At 45.5% G+C, this 14,621-nt stretch overlaps 6 protein-coding genes across 6 annotated transcripts; 3 read left to right on the forward strand and 3 right to left on the reverse strand.

Annotated features, from left to right (window-relative positions):
• Positions 1-997: 997 nt before the first annotated feature.
• Positions 998-2,934, reverse strand: BGW36DRAFT_198818 (uncharacterized protein). Its single transcript, XM_046209849.1, has 6 exons — positions 2,658-2,934; positions 2,354-2,601; positions 1,614-2,304; positions 1,455-1,564; positions 1,304-1,403; positions 998-1,252 (listed from the first exon to the last, which is right to left on the reverse strand). Exons 1-6 carry the CDS (start codon positions 2,887-2,889, stop codon positions 1,098-1,100), a joined length of 1,536 nt encoding a protein of 511 aa, XP_046070362.1. The 5' UTR covers positions 2,890-2,934; the 3' UTR covers positions 998-1,097.
• A 1,585-nt stretch (positions 2,935-4,519) lies between these two features.
• On the forward strand, positions 4,520-6,214 carry BGW36DRAFT_299391 (aldehyde dehydrogenase domain-containing protein; the record flags this gene model as incomplete). The annotated part of the gene is made up of 4 exons (XM_046211530.1): positions 4,520-4,578; positions 4,656-5,854; positions 5,921-5,990; positions 6,055-6,214. 4 exons carry the CDS (start codon positions 4,520-4,522, stop codon positions 6,212-6,214), a joined length of 1,488 nt encoding a protein of 495 aa, XP_046070363.1.
• An 828-nt stretch (positions 6,215-7,042) lies between these two features.
• Positions 7,043-8,428, forward strand: BGW36DRAFT_298993 (peptidase M24; the record flags this gene model as incomplete). Its single annotated transcript, XM_046211491.1, has 1 exon — positions 7,043-8,428. One exon carries the CDS (start codon positions 7,043-7,045, stop codon positions 8,426-8,428), a length of 1,386 nt encoding a protein of 461 aa, XP_046070364.1.
• Positions 8,429-8,858: 430 nt separating this feature from the next.
• Positions 8,859-9,974, reverse strand: BGW36DRAFT_298977 (threonine aldolase; the record flags this gene model as incomplete). Its single annotated transcript, XM_046211488.1, has 1 exon — positions 8,859-9,974. One exon carries the CDS (start codon positions 9,972-9,974, stop codon positions 8,859-8,861), a length of 1,116 nt encoding a protein of 371 aa, XP_046070365.1.
• A 555-nt stretch (positions 9,975-10,529) lies between these two features.
• BGW36DRAFT_360930 (uncharacterized protein) lies at positions 10,530-12,245 on the forward strand (the record flags this gene model as incomplete). Its single annotated transcript, XM_046214227.1, has 1 exon — positions 10,530-12,245. One exon carries the CDS (start codon positions 10,530-10,532, stop codon positions 12,243-12,245), a length of 1,716 nt encoding a protein of 571 aa, XP_046070366.1.
• A 285-nt stretch (positions 12,246-12,530) lies between these two features.
• On the reverse strand, positions 12,531-14,585 carry BGW36DRAFT_298872 (general amino acid permease; the record flags this gene model as incomplete). The annotated part of the gene is made up of 8 exons (XM_046211475.1): positions 12,531-13,239; positions 13,291-13,494; positions 13,552-13,634; positions 13,687-13,849; positions 13,912-14,017; positions 14,078-14,188; positions 14,244-14,351; positions 14,405-14,585. 8 exons carry the CDS (start codon positions 14,583-14,585, stop codon positions 12,531-12,533), a joined length of 1,665 nt encoding a protein of 554 aa, XP_046070367.1.
• Positions 14,586-14,621: the final 36 nt, after the last annotated feature.

Below are 14,621 nucleotides of genomic sequence, written 5' to 3' on the forward strand. Positions count from 1 at the left end.
TTCATATTTTGGTCCAGGTAACGTTAGTCCCATCTCAAACTGACAATGATGGATACCTGGGTCAAATACCATTGGAAAGATTACATACTTGGTATTAGATAGAAACTTGTTGGCTGAATAGGGTAATAAAATGGATCATAGTTTTAATTTGATAGGCTCATTTACTGTCTAATTTCAAGAATTTCAGCCTTATTTGACTAATTATATACCATCAGACCCACTAATAAATTTGATATAAAGGTTAGATTACGTACAGTGATCTATTTGATCAAAAACTTCAATATCATGACAACTAGATTGATGTAAATGTTATACGCTTATAGTCCTAATTTCTCATCTATTTATAATATTTCTATTACTATATGATATTGCATCATATAAATATCTAATAATGTGATTAAAGACAGCACTGACTAAATAAGATAGTCATGATTAAATCAACTGATACTGATTTAAGTAAGGTTATTTGCATAGTTATTTATGTGATAAATCCTTAGTCCCAGGGAATTCCGGCAGGCCAACCAAGGGATTAATGTTTGACGGCAAAGACAAAGTCTGGCTTTACTATTGTCTTTTTGATAAGACTAGTATAATAGTGCCAACATTCATATAACAAAGTAAATGTCAGTTATATCACCATTTTGCATGGATGTCATCCATCAAGGCTGGTCGCTCAAATTGACTTCTGTAAAGTGCAGCTTCTTCCAGAGCTGGAAATGAAAAAGAAACCTACCACCCGAACCAAAGGAAGGTGATAGATTTCTAGCGAGGTGAGTCCTTCAATATCAACACTATAAGGCCCACTGAAAGTAAGGCCCAGAGGTAGAACTGAGGAACATTGAATAGAAATAAGGGTCACTCTGTTTGCAACCACTTTGGCTGCCTGGCATTTATGCATAAAGTGCTGCCTTGGCAATAATTACAGACAGCTAGTGAGAGCACCTCACCCGCTTCACGTCGAAATTGTGATACTACTTGACCGGAGTTAAGTGCAACCAGGCATATAATGGATTGTGTCGCAAATCCAACAAGAGCTTGCTGGGCGTGACTGGTTTCTGGAGTAGAAACCTAATTGTCGCCAAAGAGAACAGAATGTCTCAATCACCTATGGAGCCAACGGCCGCCAGTTCCACCCATTGGCGCTCTAATTCTTGCCCGATCCACGAGGTGCGCCAGCCGAGGTTCTTCTCTACACGAGACAGAAACTGTAGTGCTCCCTGCTGTTGGGCGGGCTGTCGTAGGCAATATCCAACTATATAAGGCATCAGAAAGCCCCAAGAGTTTTATCAAGACATTGACTTACAACGTTGGAGCAGGTGCGATGCTATGAAATAGCTATTTTGAACACTTTCATTCGATAATGATAGTCCAATGGCCGTGACTATATGACTGGCAATCTTTTTCTATTCTCAATATCAGCGATGAAACATGACAGGGAAGAGACTGAAACAGACTTCTGCAACGAGTCGAGCTCGAGCCATTTCATAGTCCGTCAACTGCTGCGACGGTGCGTCCGACAAGGTGAGAAATATGCTAGAAGCGTGGTAATACTGCAAACCAACCACTAGAAAAAGAGTTAGTGTTTCATCAGGAGGTTTGGAAGCGAGACAGACCGGCCGGGGGCGACATGATCCACAATTCAGGAAAGGGTCGATTCGAGGTCAGGTCGGGAGCGTCATATCGCATTGGTTGCCAGGTCCTCGGCTTGTTGCAGTGCCACTCCTCCACGCAGTCCGCCAGGCGCTGCCAGCTTTTCCGGTCAATGGCGTACCCTGGCGCGGCGAAGGATTGCTGAATGATGCATGCACATAAAAATATGATAGAGTTGGCGTGGGCCGCATCATCGTCGCGATGAAAGACTGAGGATCGCTCATAATTCCGCAAATCCAGTTGCATCGGCTCACACTGAACTATGGATGAGTAAATGGCCTGGCGCAGGAATTGCCAGCTCACGGCCTCGGCCAATCCCCCAGAAGATGCTGATCGAGACATAATATTAAGCAGGCGGTTAGACCCAAGGAGGTGGTATTTCCTATCGGTATTCCCCTCCAATTCTTCGTAGAACCGAAGCACCACCACGGTGAGGAGGAGATTTTCATAGTTCTCCTGTGGTTCATTGAGGGCGACGATAAGTAGCTCCAGGCATTCTCCATGAAAGGCCGACGCTTCACAGTCGCTGTGATTTGTCAATATGGCATCATGTCTGGAAGCGAGTGCCAGGAGAGCCTTCAAGAGCATTGGTTCCTCGAGTGCTCGGCGTGGGACTTCGGTGCTGAAGTGAGACTGGGGGTCACAGATATCTGCCTGCTGCCGTTAGATCACGTGTCATGTCAGTCGCCCATAAGGGACTCACCACGGCTGCGATCTTTTGAATATAAGAGCGGATTAAAAATGCCTCTCGTAGGGATAGTGACGAGGCGTCGATGGGTCCAGGGTGGGGGGTACTATCTAAGAAGATATCGGTCGGAACAGACTCAACCGCATCTGGAGGTATCAGTTGGCTATCATCGGGTGATGGATATGATAGCTCAGGCTCCTGGTTCTTGTCCTCTAATTCAGGCGATTCATGCGCGACATCGTCGGTCTCAGGAACAAAAGTCACTGAAATATCTTCTTGTCACTAGACCAACCATGTTGTCACTCCAAAGGGGGCATACCTGGCCGGGAGACACCCACCCAGACCTGCTGGTCATCCCAGACAAGGTCGAAGCGGGCTGGAGCATTATCACACTGTTGATATATATGGCGGACAGGCCTGAACTTGAAGCGCGGCTCTAAATGACATGGTTGGCCTAAGCGCGTGCAGTAAGAGCATGAAGAGGCGCCAACAGGAACCACACAGCGGACATGACGATGGCGACAGCGAACACAGCCCTTGGTCACTCGCATATTGCGGTGATTAATGGTTGCTTGGAGGAGTGAATGTGTTCCTCGTCCTCGGTCTGAGATAGTGAGATAAGATAGCGGGGCTGACGTAATCCATATCTAATTCCAAACACGAGATACGATACAGTTAACTCAACCGGCCAATCGATAAAATATAAGCACGACATCTGCGTCCTTGAGTTTGCCTTTTTTTTTTCGTGGTTTTTCGTTGCTTTTCGCTTGTTTGTTGACTTCTTTTGTAAAATTAGCCCTTTCTGCATCAATTTCTCACCCTTTTTAATGAACTGGTGTAGTGTAGTGTTGATTGAACTTGCTCGCTTCCTTGCTTATCTATCGCCGCCTATTTGACTATTAATAAAAACCCCATTTCTAGCAATTGCTGACTAACTTAGGTCTTCTTGTGCAACAAATGGCCCTAGCATCTTCAAATACCACTAGGAACGTTGTACCTATACAGTTAATTCTCACACACCTCTAATCCACCCATGCTACTTTAAATTTCGCTACATACCCAACTTTAAGGTCGCTATCTGTGAAGAGTTTGCTGACAGCACCCAAGATCTACTTAAAAGAACATAGTTGGTTAAACTGGAAAAATCTCAGCATTAGTAGTCTTATCAATTCTATTGTTATCAACGCAAATTGCTGGTGTACTAAGTACTAGGCGATTTACTAAGTATGAATTAAATAAATACTATAATTTCAGCCTATCTGCTTATCTCTGGGCATGCGGGGTACTGGGCTGAAAATGGCCAAACGGCCAAATGGCAATAGGCATCTTATTCCGCCTAGTGACCCATATAGGAATCTTACACCGCCCGGAACGTACTATGTAATTAGTAAGGCTATTAGAACGTATTTCACAAGCACCAGCACATAATGCATATTATATCGCCATTTTGAACACTTTAATAACCCAATAATAATATATATCAGCATTAAGACGTTAAAGTATTGAAATTTGCCATTTTAATATGCATTATGTAGGTACACAGGGTGTTTCTGAAATATGTTACCCTATAATAATGATTATAGGACCGTAAACCATAACGCAATAATAGCAAAACCAAAAACTTCATAATCACCATTCATAACCAGCAACATTGTTTCACAAATCGAGAGTTTTCATAATAGGCCCTTTCTTTCACATTATTCAGAGCAAGCCCCCCCCCCTTCATCTAAATGTAGCAAATCTATGCTATCCTTAGGCCAATGAATAGTATCACTTACAAAATATAGTAACAGTCGTATTTTGTGCCTAGTTTGGCATCTGAAAAAGGGAGGCATTTCATCCTGGTAAACCATAAAATGTACATTCTTATTCCCTCAGTCGGGATAAGATGGTTTTACGTGCTGAATCTAAGGTATACAGCCCTAGCAACAGAAGTAGATCGATGACTGCCCCAAAAATGGAGAGTTTTCCCGAAGGAAGACTTTTAAAAAACTATAGCAGAATCAATGTAGTTACAGTAGCTAGCAAATACTGAGCTACTGTCCAGTTTTCCGTGCTCCGAGCTCGGTCTAACACTAAAGATCGACCGTAGCTTTTGTCATCTATAAGAACCGACCCTGTGAGCTCTCTCATCTTCCTGTTCTTTCTATCATCTCTCTCTATCCATTGTGGGTACAAGTCATGTCGTTGTCCACGAGCATCCAGAGCCCTACTGTCACATTCGAGCAACCATTGGGCTTGTCCGTCCCCCCAGCCTTCTCCCCTCCCCTAACAATAACTTTATAAAACCTCCATGACACTAATTCATGTGCTTTAGGTTCATCAACAATCGGTTCATCAAAGGCGTCAAAGGTAAGACCTTCGAGAGTGTGAACCCCACCACCGAAAAGCCAATCGTCGCCGTCCACGAGGGTACAGCAGAGGATGTTGATATCGCCGTCAAAGTCGCCCGTGAGGCTTTCGAGGTCTGGAGTGAGGTAACCCCCTCGGATCGTGGCCGTATGCTCACTAAGCTGGCCGACCTTTTCGAGCGCGACATTGAGACCCTAGCCGCTATTGAAGCCCTTGATAATGGCAAAGCTCTCACTATGGCTAAGACCGACATCAAAAATGCTGCCGGCTGCCTGCGCTATTATGGTGGCTGGGCAGATAAGCTTACTGGTCAGACCATTGATACCGGTCCTGAGACTCTGACCTATACCCGTCACGAGCCTATTGGTGTTTGTGGTCAGATAATCCCCTGGAACTTTCCAATCCTTATATGGGCCTGGAAGGTGGGCCCTGCTATCGCTGCCGGTAACACGGTTATTGTTAAAACCGCTGAGCAGACTCCTCTCTCAGGACTATATGCTTCCAAGCTAGTTATTGAGGCTGGATTCCCCCCTGGTGTCATTAATGTTATATCCGGCTTTGGTCGTACTGCTGGTGCTGCTATATCTACCCATATGGATATTGATAAAGTAGCCTTTACTGGTTCTACTCTAGTTGGCCGCACTATCCTACAGGCTGCTGCCAAGAGTAACCTGAAGAAAGTTTCTCTTGAGCTAGGTGGCAAGTCACCTAATATCGTGTTTGATGACGCTGATATTGATAACGCAATCTCCTGGTCTAACTTCGGCATTTTCTATAATCATGGCCAGTGTTGCTGTGCTGGTTCGCGCCTACTAGTCCAAGAGGGTATCTACGACAAGTTTATTACCCGTTTTAAAGAGCGTGCTGTTGAGAACCGGCTCGGTGACCCTTTTGCTCCTGATACATTCCAGGGTCCCCAGATTTCCCAGGTCCAGTTCGACCGTATAATGGAGTATATCAACCAAGGCAAGAAGGAGGGTGCTACTCTTGTTTTAGGTGGTGAGCGTCACGGTACCAAGGGCTACTTTATCCAACCTACCGTGTTTACTGATGTCACTCCGAACATGAAGATCGCCCAAGAGGAAATATTTGGGCCTGTTATTGCTGTCCAAAAATTCAAGGATGAGGCAGAGGCCATCAAGATTGGTAACAGCACCAGTTATGGTACGTCCTAAACAAATTCTGAGGAACCAAATTCGTTATACCTCTTCTAACTCAATACCTTCTCAGGTCTGGCTGCTGGTGTGCACACGACGAACCTCAACCGGGCCATTCGCATGTCCAATGCCCTCAAAGCTGGGTACGTTTTGTCCCGAATAATATCTCTTCCCTCATATATATACATAGTGGCTAACCGGTCCTAGTACCGTGTGGGTTAATAACTATAATATGATCTCTTACCAAGCCCCCTTTGGTGGCTTCAAGGAGTCTGGGTTTGGGCGCGAACTCGGCTCCTACGCCCTGGAAAACTACACCCAGATTAAGTCAGTGATCTGCCGTCTGACGGATGCACCGTTCCCGTAGATATCCTGTACATATATGTAGATTTTTAACTAAAAATATGATAAAATATCTCGGTTCTTGAACAGTTTATCTCGCATGTAGCACGATGTCAATTCTCGTTGGTAATGACGGGAGGGGTAGACTTAGCGCAAAATGAATGACCGAAGGAGGTATTGTTGAATGGGCGATTCTGATCGTAATGGTGGCATTCTGGAAGGGGAAGCTGAAGAGAAGGTTGTATACATTGTTCGTACGCAAAGGTACTTCGCTGAGAAAAGAATCACATACGTACGATGTCAGACATGCCAGTGATGATAAATTGCCTTGGAACATCGGTATGAGCATAAATGAAGAAACAACGGATATTACATTCTAGACTAGTTTTTTCTGGCTTCTATGCTGGAAGCCACTAGAGGCATGGTCCTATACATATGTACTATAACCGAAAAAGACAGTTTAATTATAAGAATATAGCCTCATATTAAACATTCATTCACCACGGTTTAATTAGTACATAGCCTGTTCTACCTCATATAATTATAATTAGGTTTGTTACAGCGCTGTATGATCATCAAAAATTAAGGCCTGGCAACAAGGGCTAAATTCCCGCATTCGGTCTCTTAGATTGGGTTTCCCCTCAACTTCGTGTTCAGGCTTTACCCCACAGAGGGAAATTTCCCTCTGGATAGAACACTCGGACTAATACTCCGAATTGGGCCCAACGAGCGAATCTCCCCACGTTAGCTCAATAAGAACCCAGTAGGCAGGATATAAGAAATGACGGCGCTCTTGTATCCTCCATACCAAACAACTCAAAATTCTCTTACTTCTCTTCTTCCTCGGACAAAGATGGTACCAGTCAAGAAACCCGAGCCTTTCAAGAAAGCCCTGTACTTTTCAGAGGCTGAGTTCAAAGAGCGTCAACGCCGGGCTCTGAAGCTCATGGAGAGAGAGGAGCTTGATGGCTTCCTCATAACCAAGCAAGAAACTCTTTACTACTTGACCGGCTTTGATACCTTCGGCTATGTCTTCTTCCAAGCCATGTACTTCCACAAGGATGGTTCCATGCGGTTGATCACTCGAATTCCCGATCTACGCCAGGCTCTCTACACGTCAATTTTAGATCAGAAGGATGTCCTCATTCGATCTGACGACGCTGGAAGTAATCCCGTATCCTTGGTTCCCAAGGTCCTGAAGGAGTTTGGAATTAACTCACCATCCAAGCGAATCGGTTATGAACCTGATTCCTGCTCCCTGACCCACCGCCTGGGAAAAGCACTGGAAGAAGCTCTTCACGACCTTTGTGTGCTAGTGGATCACAGCGATCTATTTACCCGAGAGCTTCGTATTATCAAATCGGAAGCTGAAATGCGCAAGGTTCGAAAGGCCGCGTATCTTGCTGATTTTGCGCTCATACGTGCCCTTAAGCTGGCCAAACCCGGTGCCTATGAAGGCGATTTATGGCGGGAAATTACCGGCACGGTCTATGAGGGTGGCGGAGATGATCCTGCGAACGAGAATATCCTTGTATCCGGTAATAAGGCTGTTCTTACTCGTTACTCGACGGGTAAACAAAAAATCGATCGCCAGCTCACGCTTGAGCATGCCGCGGTTTATAAGCATTATCATGCGTGTCTAATGCGCACGATTCCTATTGGCGGTATTACAAAGCTGGCTCGAGAAATGCATCGGGTTAATATACTTCAAATGGAGGCAGCTATGGAGGCACTTAAACCTGGCAAAGAGATTGGCGATGTGTTCGAAGCTTACGCTCGTGTGGCGGATGAAAACGGCTTCCGGGACCAACGTTTCAATAGTTGCGGTTATAGCTTAGGTGCCACTTTTTCGCCTACATGGATGGATTTTCCCATGTTTGTGAGAGGCCAAAACGTGGTTGCTCAGCCTGGGATGATATTTTTCATCCATATTATCTTAATGGACAAGGCGACTGATACTGCCAGCTCAATTGGCCAGACAGTGGAAGTGACCCAAGAAGGATGTGTTCCGCTGTCTAAGCTTCCGTTCTGTCTTACACGGAGACAGACTATTGCCAGTTGGAAAAAGATCCGAAAGGAGGACTATGGTTTTACAGACAATGAGGTCGATGACGGGGAGAATCTCCAAGATGTCGATCTTAGCGATGGGGACGTTGATGAGGAGGACTACGATGTTGAATACGATTTCAGTGACTACAAGCCCGCAGCTGCGCTTGGAGATCCGACTGAGAGTGTTTAGTTGTGTTAAGAAATCGATGCCTATTAATACCACCTTTCTCTTAAAGTGTTCCTATCGTATTTTCTTTCTAATCTTCCTTTCCTGGAGCTACTAGGCTTTTGTTTTACTTCTATAGCGTTACTTACAATTGGGTAGTATTCATTCATACATCCATTAGACTGCAACCTAGCATCTCATTTATACTGGCATACGGTACAATGTTGTTTGGAAATTGACTCCTCAGTTTGAGCAATCCGACAAGCATTTATGTAGCTCTTTCTAGCAGCAGTACACAGATGTTCCATTCTTCACCTAACCCAACTACTTTTATTGATCATGGATACCAGAAATAAAATCCTACTTTAAGCAATTCTTGACATTGCAAGTGAAAGAATGTACCCCCTCTCAAAAGTAGTTCTGTCAATGAATCCCCGTCACTGAACCCCGCCACCTAGCTATATTCATTCATTTTTGAGGTGATATTATACCCGCCTGATGGAACTTTAGAGACATAGTCAGACGGTAATGTCTTGGTTATTTGCACTGCCGCGGCAATGGCAGCTTTAAGGCTCTCAATTGCCTCGTCGCTGATTTGATGATGTAGAGCAATCCGCTCATCCATAAGTTTCACATTGAATTTCTCACACTGCTCCAACAAAATGCCCATATCCACATTTGATTTCTTAGCGTCAATGAAAAAGAAATTGGTATCAACTGGGATTTGAGGCACAACGCCCAACGCCGCCAAGTCCTTCTCCAGTTTCTTGGTCATCTCATGCGTTTCTTTCATGCTAGGCCATACTTCCTTCAGCGCCACCAGGGCTGGAGCTGTCAAAACACCAGCCTGTCGAATTCCGCCCCCCAGCTGCTTCCTTAGCCATCTAGCTCGCTTAATGTTGGATTCAGTGCTGGCAAGAACTCCACCAATGGGTGCCCCAAGTCCCTTTGATACACACATTGATACAGTATCAAAATACTGGCAGTAATCAGCCAAAGAATAACCAGTCGCCGCAGAAGCGTTCCACAGGCGAGCCCCGTCGCAATGAACTTTGATATCATGGGCGCGCGCGAATTCAGAAATCCTTCGTATCTCGTCTATGGGAGTTAATATTCCGCCAATGGTCACCTCGAGACTGATCACCTTTGTCGGCGCCGTATGAATATCCTCTCCGAGGATAGTCCACTTCTTGACATCGTCCAATGTCAAGTATATACCGTTGGCAGGATGGACAGGTGTCACCATCGCCTGAGACAGCACCGCTAACCCAGACCCTTCCTCGGCGTAGACATGGGCGCGGTAGTCGCACAGTACCGAGTGTGGAGGCTGGTTGAGATGAACGCGGACTCCGATTTGGTTGCCCATTGTTCCGGAGAGCATGAACAAGGCGTCCTCCATTCCAGTCAACCGTGCGATTTCCCGCTGGAATTCGGTGGTGATATGATCTTCCTGGTACACATCGTCTCCAAACGATGCGTTCATCATCGCGGCCAACATAGACGGTGTTGGGGTGGTGAAGGTGTCACTGCGGAAGTCATTGGTAGCTAGTGATGCCTTGGGATTCAACATCTTAAGGGATTGTCACAAGTGCAGCTTGCGAAATGAAGCAAGCTGTCCATGGGAATTAGCTATAATTCATATCGTGAGATATGATAAAGAGTCCTACTAATATTGAATACATAATAGCAAGCGGGGAAGATTCTTATTGGCGGAGTAAAATTCCTATATAGTATAGTCCATAAGGCGGATTAAGATTCTACACTAAGTATAACGCTTAACTTTTCATCCCAAGGTTACATTGACGTAACTTGATATTTCTTCCGAAACCTGGAGCCTGTCATAAGGATAATAATAAGTGATAAGGAGCTAGAGATATGGTTATGTGGCAAAGTAGTAATTTAACAGTACTATACATGTATATAATTGTAGAATGTAAAATAATACTTGCGCACAAAAAACTTTAGCCGTACAGTCGTGGCTCATTACAATTCTAACACTAATACATATAATCGTCCCTTGAAGTCTAGACTATAAAATGAAATGCTCCAGATAAAGTCCTGTGTTATTCAAGTATATCCCATCTCTATTTTGGGATTTTCTTCCATCGGATCGATATTTCTCATAATGACTGAAAAAATTAATCGGCATCGAGATAAGAACTTGGACAACCCTTGGTTTATGCGCGGTGCACTTGCAATTGGTCTGGCTGTAGTATTTATCGCGCTCCTCAACAATTCCATCCATTCTTCTACCGTATCTTGGTTGGAGACGTACGGCCCCGGAACAGAGTCCAAGATATGCCAGCAAGTCCCAAAGCTGTCCCCAACGAATAAACAGGTCGAGCATTACGTTCGCAAAAAGGTCGACTCGGTGGAATACCAACGAGAAGTCATCAAAAAGCTCTCGGGAATCATTCAAATTCCATCTGAAAGTTACGACGAATTGGGACCCATCGGCGAAGACGACAGATGGGATATATTTTTCAGGGTGGAGGAATATCTCATCAACACTTATCCCACAGTGTTTGAGAGCGTGAAGCTAGATCATGCTAATACACATGGGTTGATCCTGACATGGCAAGGCAGCGTTCCTCCCTCGGAGGCCAAGCCGATTCTCTTGCTAGCGCATCAAGATGTGGTGCCTGTACTTATGGAGAACGTCAAGGATTGGACTCATCCACCATATGATGGTCACTACGATGGTGAGATTATCTGGGGTCGCGGTGCTACTGACGACAAGGGCTACCTGGTATCTATCATTGAGAGCCTGGACCTTTTGATAAAGAGCGGATTCAAACCAAAGAGAACAGTCATCCTGGCATTTGGCTGTGACGAAGAGATTAGTGGTGAGAATTGCGGAAGGCCTATCTCGAATTTCCTGGTTGAGCAGTACGGACACGACGGGATCTATTTGATCATGGACGAGGGGTCCACGGGTATCCAGAGAGAATTCAACCGGTCCTTTGCCATGATTGGCGTTGCAGAAAAGGGCTATTTAGATGTTGGGATCAATGTCTCGTCGACCGGTGGCCATGCGAGTAACCCGCCTGATCATAACGCCATTGGCATCCTATCGGAAATCGTGGTCGCGATTGAGAGCAACCCCTTCCTGGGAACAGTCACTCCGAAGAATCCAATGTATAATTTCTTAGAGTGTGCTGCCGTCTATGCTCCTGAGTCTAGCTTCCCAATGGCGGTTCGCCGCACGTTGAGCAACGCTGCTGCCCAAGACAACAATATCAGCCAGGAGCAACTGGACCAGGCACTCGGTGATATGAGATATCACTTCAAGACAAGCCAGTCTGTTGGAAAGATCAACGGCGGCGTTAAGATTAATGCCATCCCTGAAACAGCGTCTACGATGGTCAACCTGCGCCTTGCGGTCGAAACTAGTATTGCTCAAGTTAAGTCGCACTACGAGTCTCTTATTAAGACCATTGCTAAAAAGCATGGAATGGTATTCAAAGGCTTCGATTCACCATGCGACCCTTCAGTGGCACGGAAAATTTGCCTATTTGGAGTTGACGCCCTAGAGCCAGCCCCCGTTTCTCCTTTTGACACTGAATCCTTCCGCATCTTGTCTGGCACCATCAAGAATGTTCTCAAGCCACTCAGCCAGGACGATGAGCTTATTGTTACACCATATTTGATGCCAGCCAACACTGACACCAAGTTCTTCTGGGCGTTGACCAAGAACATCTACAGATTCACGCCTGTGAATTTGGTGGAAAATCTCAACCGGGCACACACAACTAACGAGTTTATTCGAGCCGATGAATTTGTTCGGGAACCTCTCTTTTTTGCGAGTTTGATTTTAAATGCTGATGATGTTGTGGGTTAGTAAAAGATGAAAATTTCAGATATTACTTTACATATTAGGAAGTGAACGAGTTAGGCCGTGGTAATTAATCCTTCACTAGAGCTGATTTATATGATATAGAGTAGGCCTTCTCCGTAGCAATGTCTATTTTTTCATTATTGGGATGGGACATTTCTGCAAAGTGACTGGTAAATAATCAAACCATAGAAAACGGCACTAATTACATTTGAGAGAAGAGAAACATCCAAAAGCATCAATTAGAGACAGCCACTCTAGTCCAAACTCCACCATGAGTTGCCATCCAAACTACTCGAACAAGCTGTTGAGCCAACCCGAAATCTTGCCTCTTTTCCGTGGTTCATACATTGCTTCATAAAGGTCAATCTGGGCTTTGGTATCTCCAAGCTGAAGGTCTGCCTCCCCAGGACGAACGTAGCGCGTCCACTTGACGAGTTTCCAAAACACAACCGCCACGATGAAAAAGCCAATCATAAGGTAAGAGGTACAGAAGGTTGTCACATCCCAATGACCGTCGATGAAAACAGTATAACCGAGAATTAATGTTATAACAAATGTCATTAATGCGGCATAATACGCCGCATAGGGTTGGAAGTATCCCCGGTACGGCAGAGTCTTTCGGTCGATGCCCTGACGTTTGAGAGCAGCGTAGAAATGCAGATACGTCACGACGGTGGCGAAGTAGTTAATCAGATATGACGCAGTGCAGATTCCTACAAGCCAGTTGAGGACAGTAGCGGAGGTATCTCCGAGCTGCAGAAAGGAAAGAAAACAGAATGCAAGCGCCGCAATGACTGAGTAAACTGGAATGCCGAAGCTATTACACTTTGCAAAGATAGCTGGCGCCTTGCCGTCCACTGCCAGGCCGTGGAGTGTACGGATAGACGAATAAACAACGTTGTTACCGCAAGATAGGACGGATGTCAAGATGAGAGCGTTGACCAGGGAGGGAAGACCTTTAATTCCAAACTGGACCATTGAGATGACGTAGGGAGACCTATAGCATGATTAATATGCGTATTCAAGGCTTGTAGTGACATGGACTTACGCAGCGCCGGTGCTGCCTTCGGTTCCATCAATATAATCGAGCAACATTTTGTCATTGTAAGGAATGACAATCCCAACGCAGAGTGCACCACCAAGAAAGAAGATGAGGAGGCGCCAGACGAAAGAAGAGAAAGCCTTTCGCATCAACTTCCGAGGGTTCTCTGCTTCGCCAGCAGTCATGGAAATGAATTCAGGACCGACCATACTGCGTGATACAATCAGTCATATTGCAAGGGAAGCGGAATTGATAGTGGGTACTGACGTGAAAGAGCCTTGGATTACACAGGAAAGAAATCCGAGAAAGCGCCCGGTGTTTCCCGGGGCAAGGTACTCGACAAATGCACCCTTAAAATAAGATGGTTAGCAGGATGGGATGAAAGTATTGACTTTGACTTACCGGGTTCTTCCAATAAGTAAACCCATAGGCCCAGTGCTCGGGATTGCCACCAACCATGGTGACAAAAGTATAGGAGATGAGTCCTAGCATAAGGAATACCTTGAAGATGGCCAGGTAAAACTCTGCAGTTCCAAAGTACCGGACGGCGAGCCCGTTGAGTCCGCTACAACACCAAAGTTAATTCTTCCTGTTTCACTGAGACTTGGGCTGGTTTAGGCGACTCACGCATAAATCACGAAGCAAATTATTATAACTGCGGCCACTGGAATCTTGTCGGTCCAATAGGTAAGAAGCACATTGACTGCCGTGATTTCATACGGAATAGCGAAGGCTGAGTGTAGATAATTCAGTCAGGGGGGGAAATGTAATGGCATCAAGGACTAGTATTTACCCATAAGGAAGAAGTAGTTCCAGCCCATTGCAAAGCCCCAAGCATCATCCACCCAGAACCCACCTAAGCGGACAAAGGGTGAAGCGATTGGGAGATAGGTAACCATTTCGGCTGCATCTCCTCAGCGAGTGTTGCAGTATAGAGATATGGAAATGGGAGGACTCACCGAAGCATTGGTTGACGCACAAGATGACAGTACCGTAAACAACAAAACCCAGGAAAAGGCCAGCTGGGCCACCCTTTGGCAAACTTGCCCCCATCTGTACGAACAGGGCTATTTTTTTTGGTCATCAATATCCGTATTTGATACCTATAGGACGAACTTACACGTTCCAATAGCTCCACCCACCGCCAACATCTGGATCTCCTTCCCACCTAGCTTCCGATGGAGATGGTCAGAGCCAGCAGAGATGAGCTCAGAGGTCATACCCTCCTCGCTATCGTGGGTTTTATCCAGACTGTGGCTGCGGCCCTTCATTACCCTGGCGTTGTCCTTGCGGTCATCCATGTCGGAAGAGTGTCTTGGGGGTTCCATGACAATCAA

Source organism: Talaromyces proteolyticus (assembly GCF_021365285.1).
Source record: "Talaromyces proteolyticus strain PMI_201 chromosome Unknown BGW36scaffold_8, whole genome shotgun sequence".
Lineage (NCBI taxonomy): Eukaryota > Fungi > Ascomycota > Eurotiomycetes > Eurotiales > Trichocomaceae > Talaromyces > Talaromyces proteolyticus.

What these genes read in the sequence shown, in the direction of transcription:
- BGW36DRAFT_198818 (XM_046209849.1), bottom strand. Translation starts at nt 2,889, where the DNA reads ATGCGAGTGACCAAGGGCTGTGTTCGCTGTCGCCATCGTCATGTCCGC. An exon ending in TTCAAAAGATCGCAGCCGTG is followed by an intron (nt 2,305 to 2,353) that starts GTGAGTCCCTTA and finishes TAACGGCAGCAG; the next exon opens with GCAGATATCTGTGACCCCCA. An exon ending in GAGCTCGACTCGTTGCAGAA is followed by an intron (nt 1,404 to 1,454) that starts GTCTGTTTCAGT and finishes TATTGAGAATAG; the next exon opens with AAAAAGATTGCCAGTCATAT.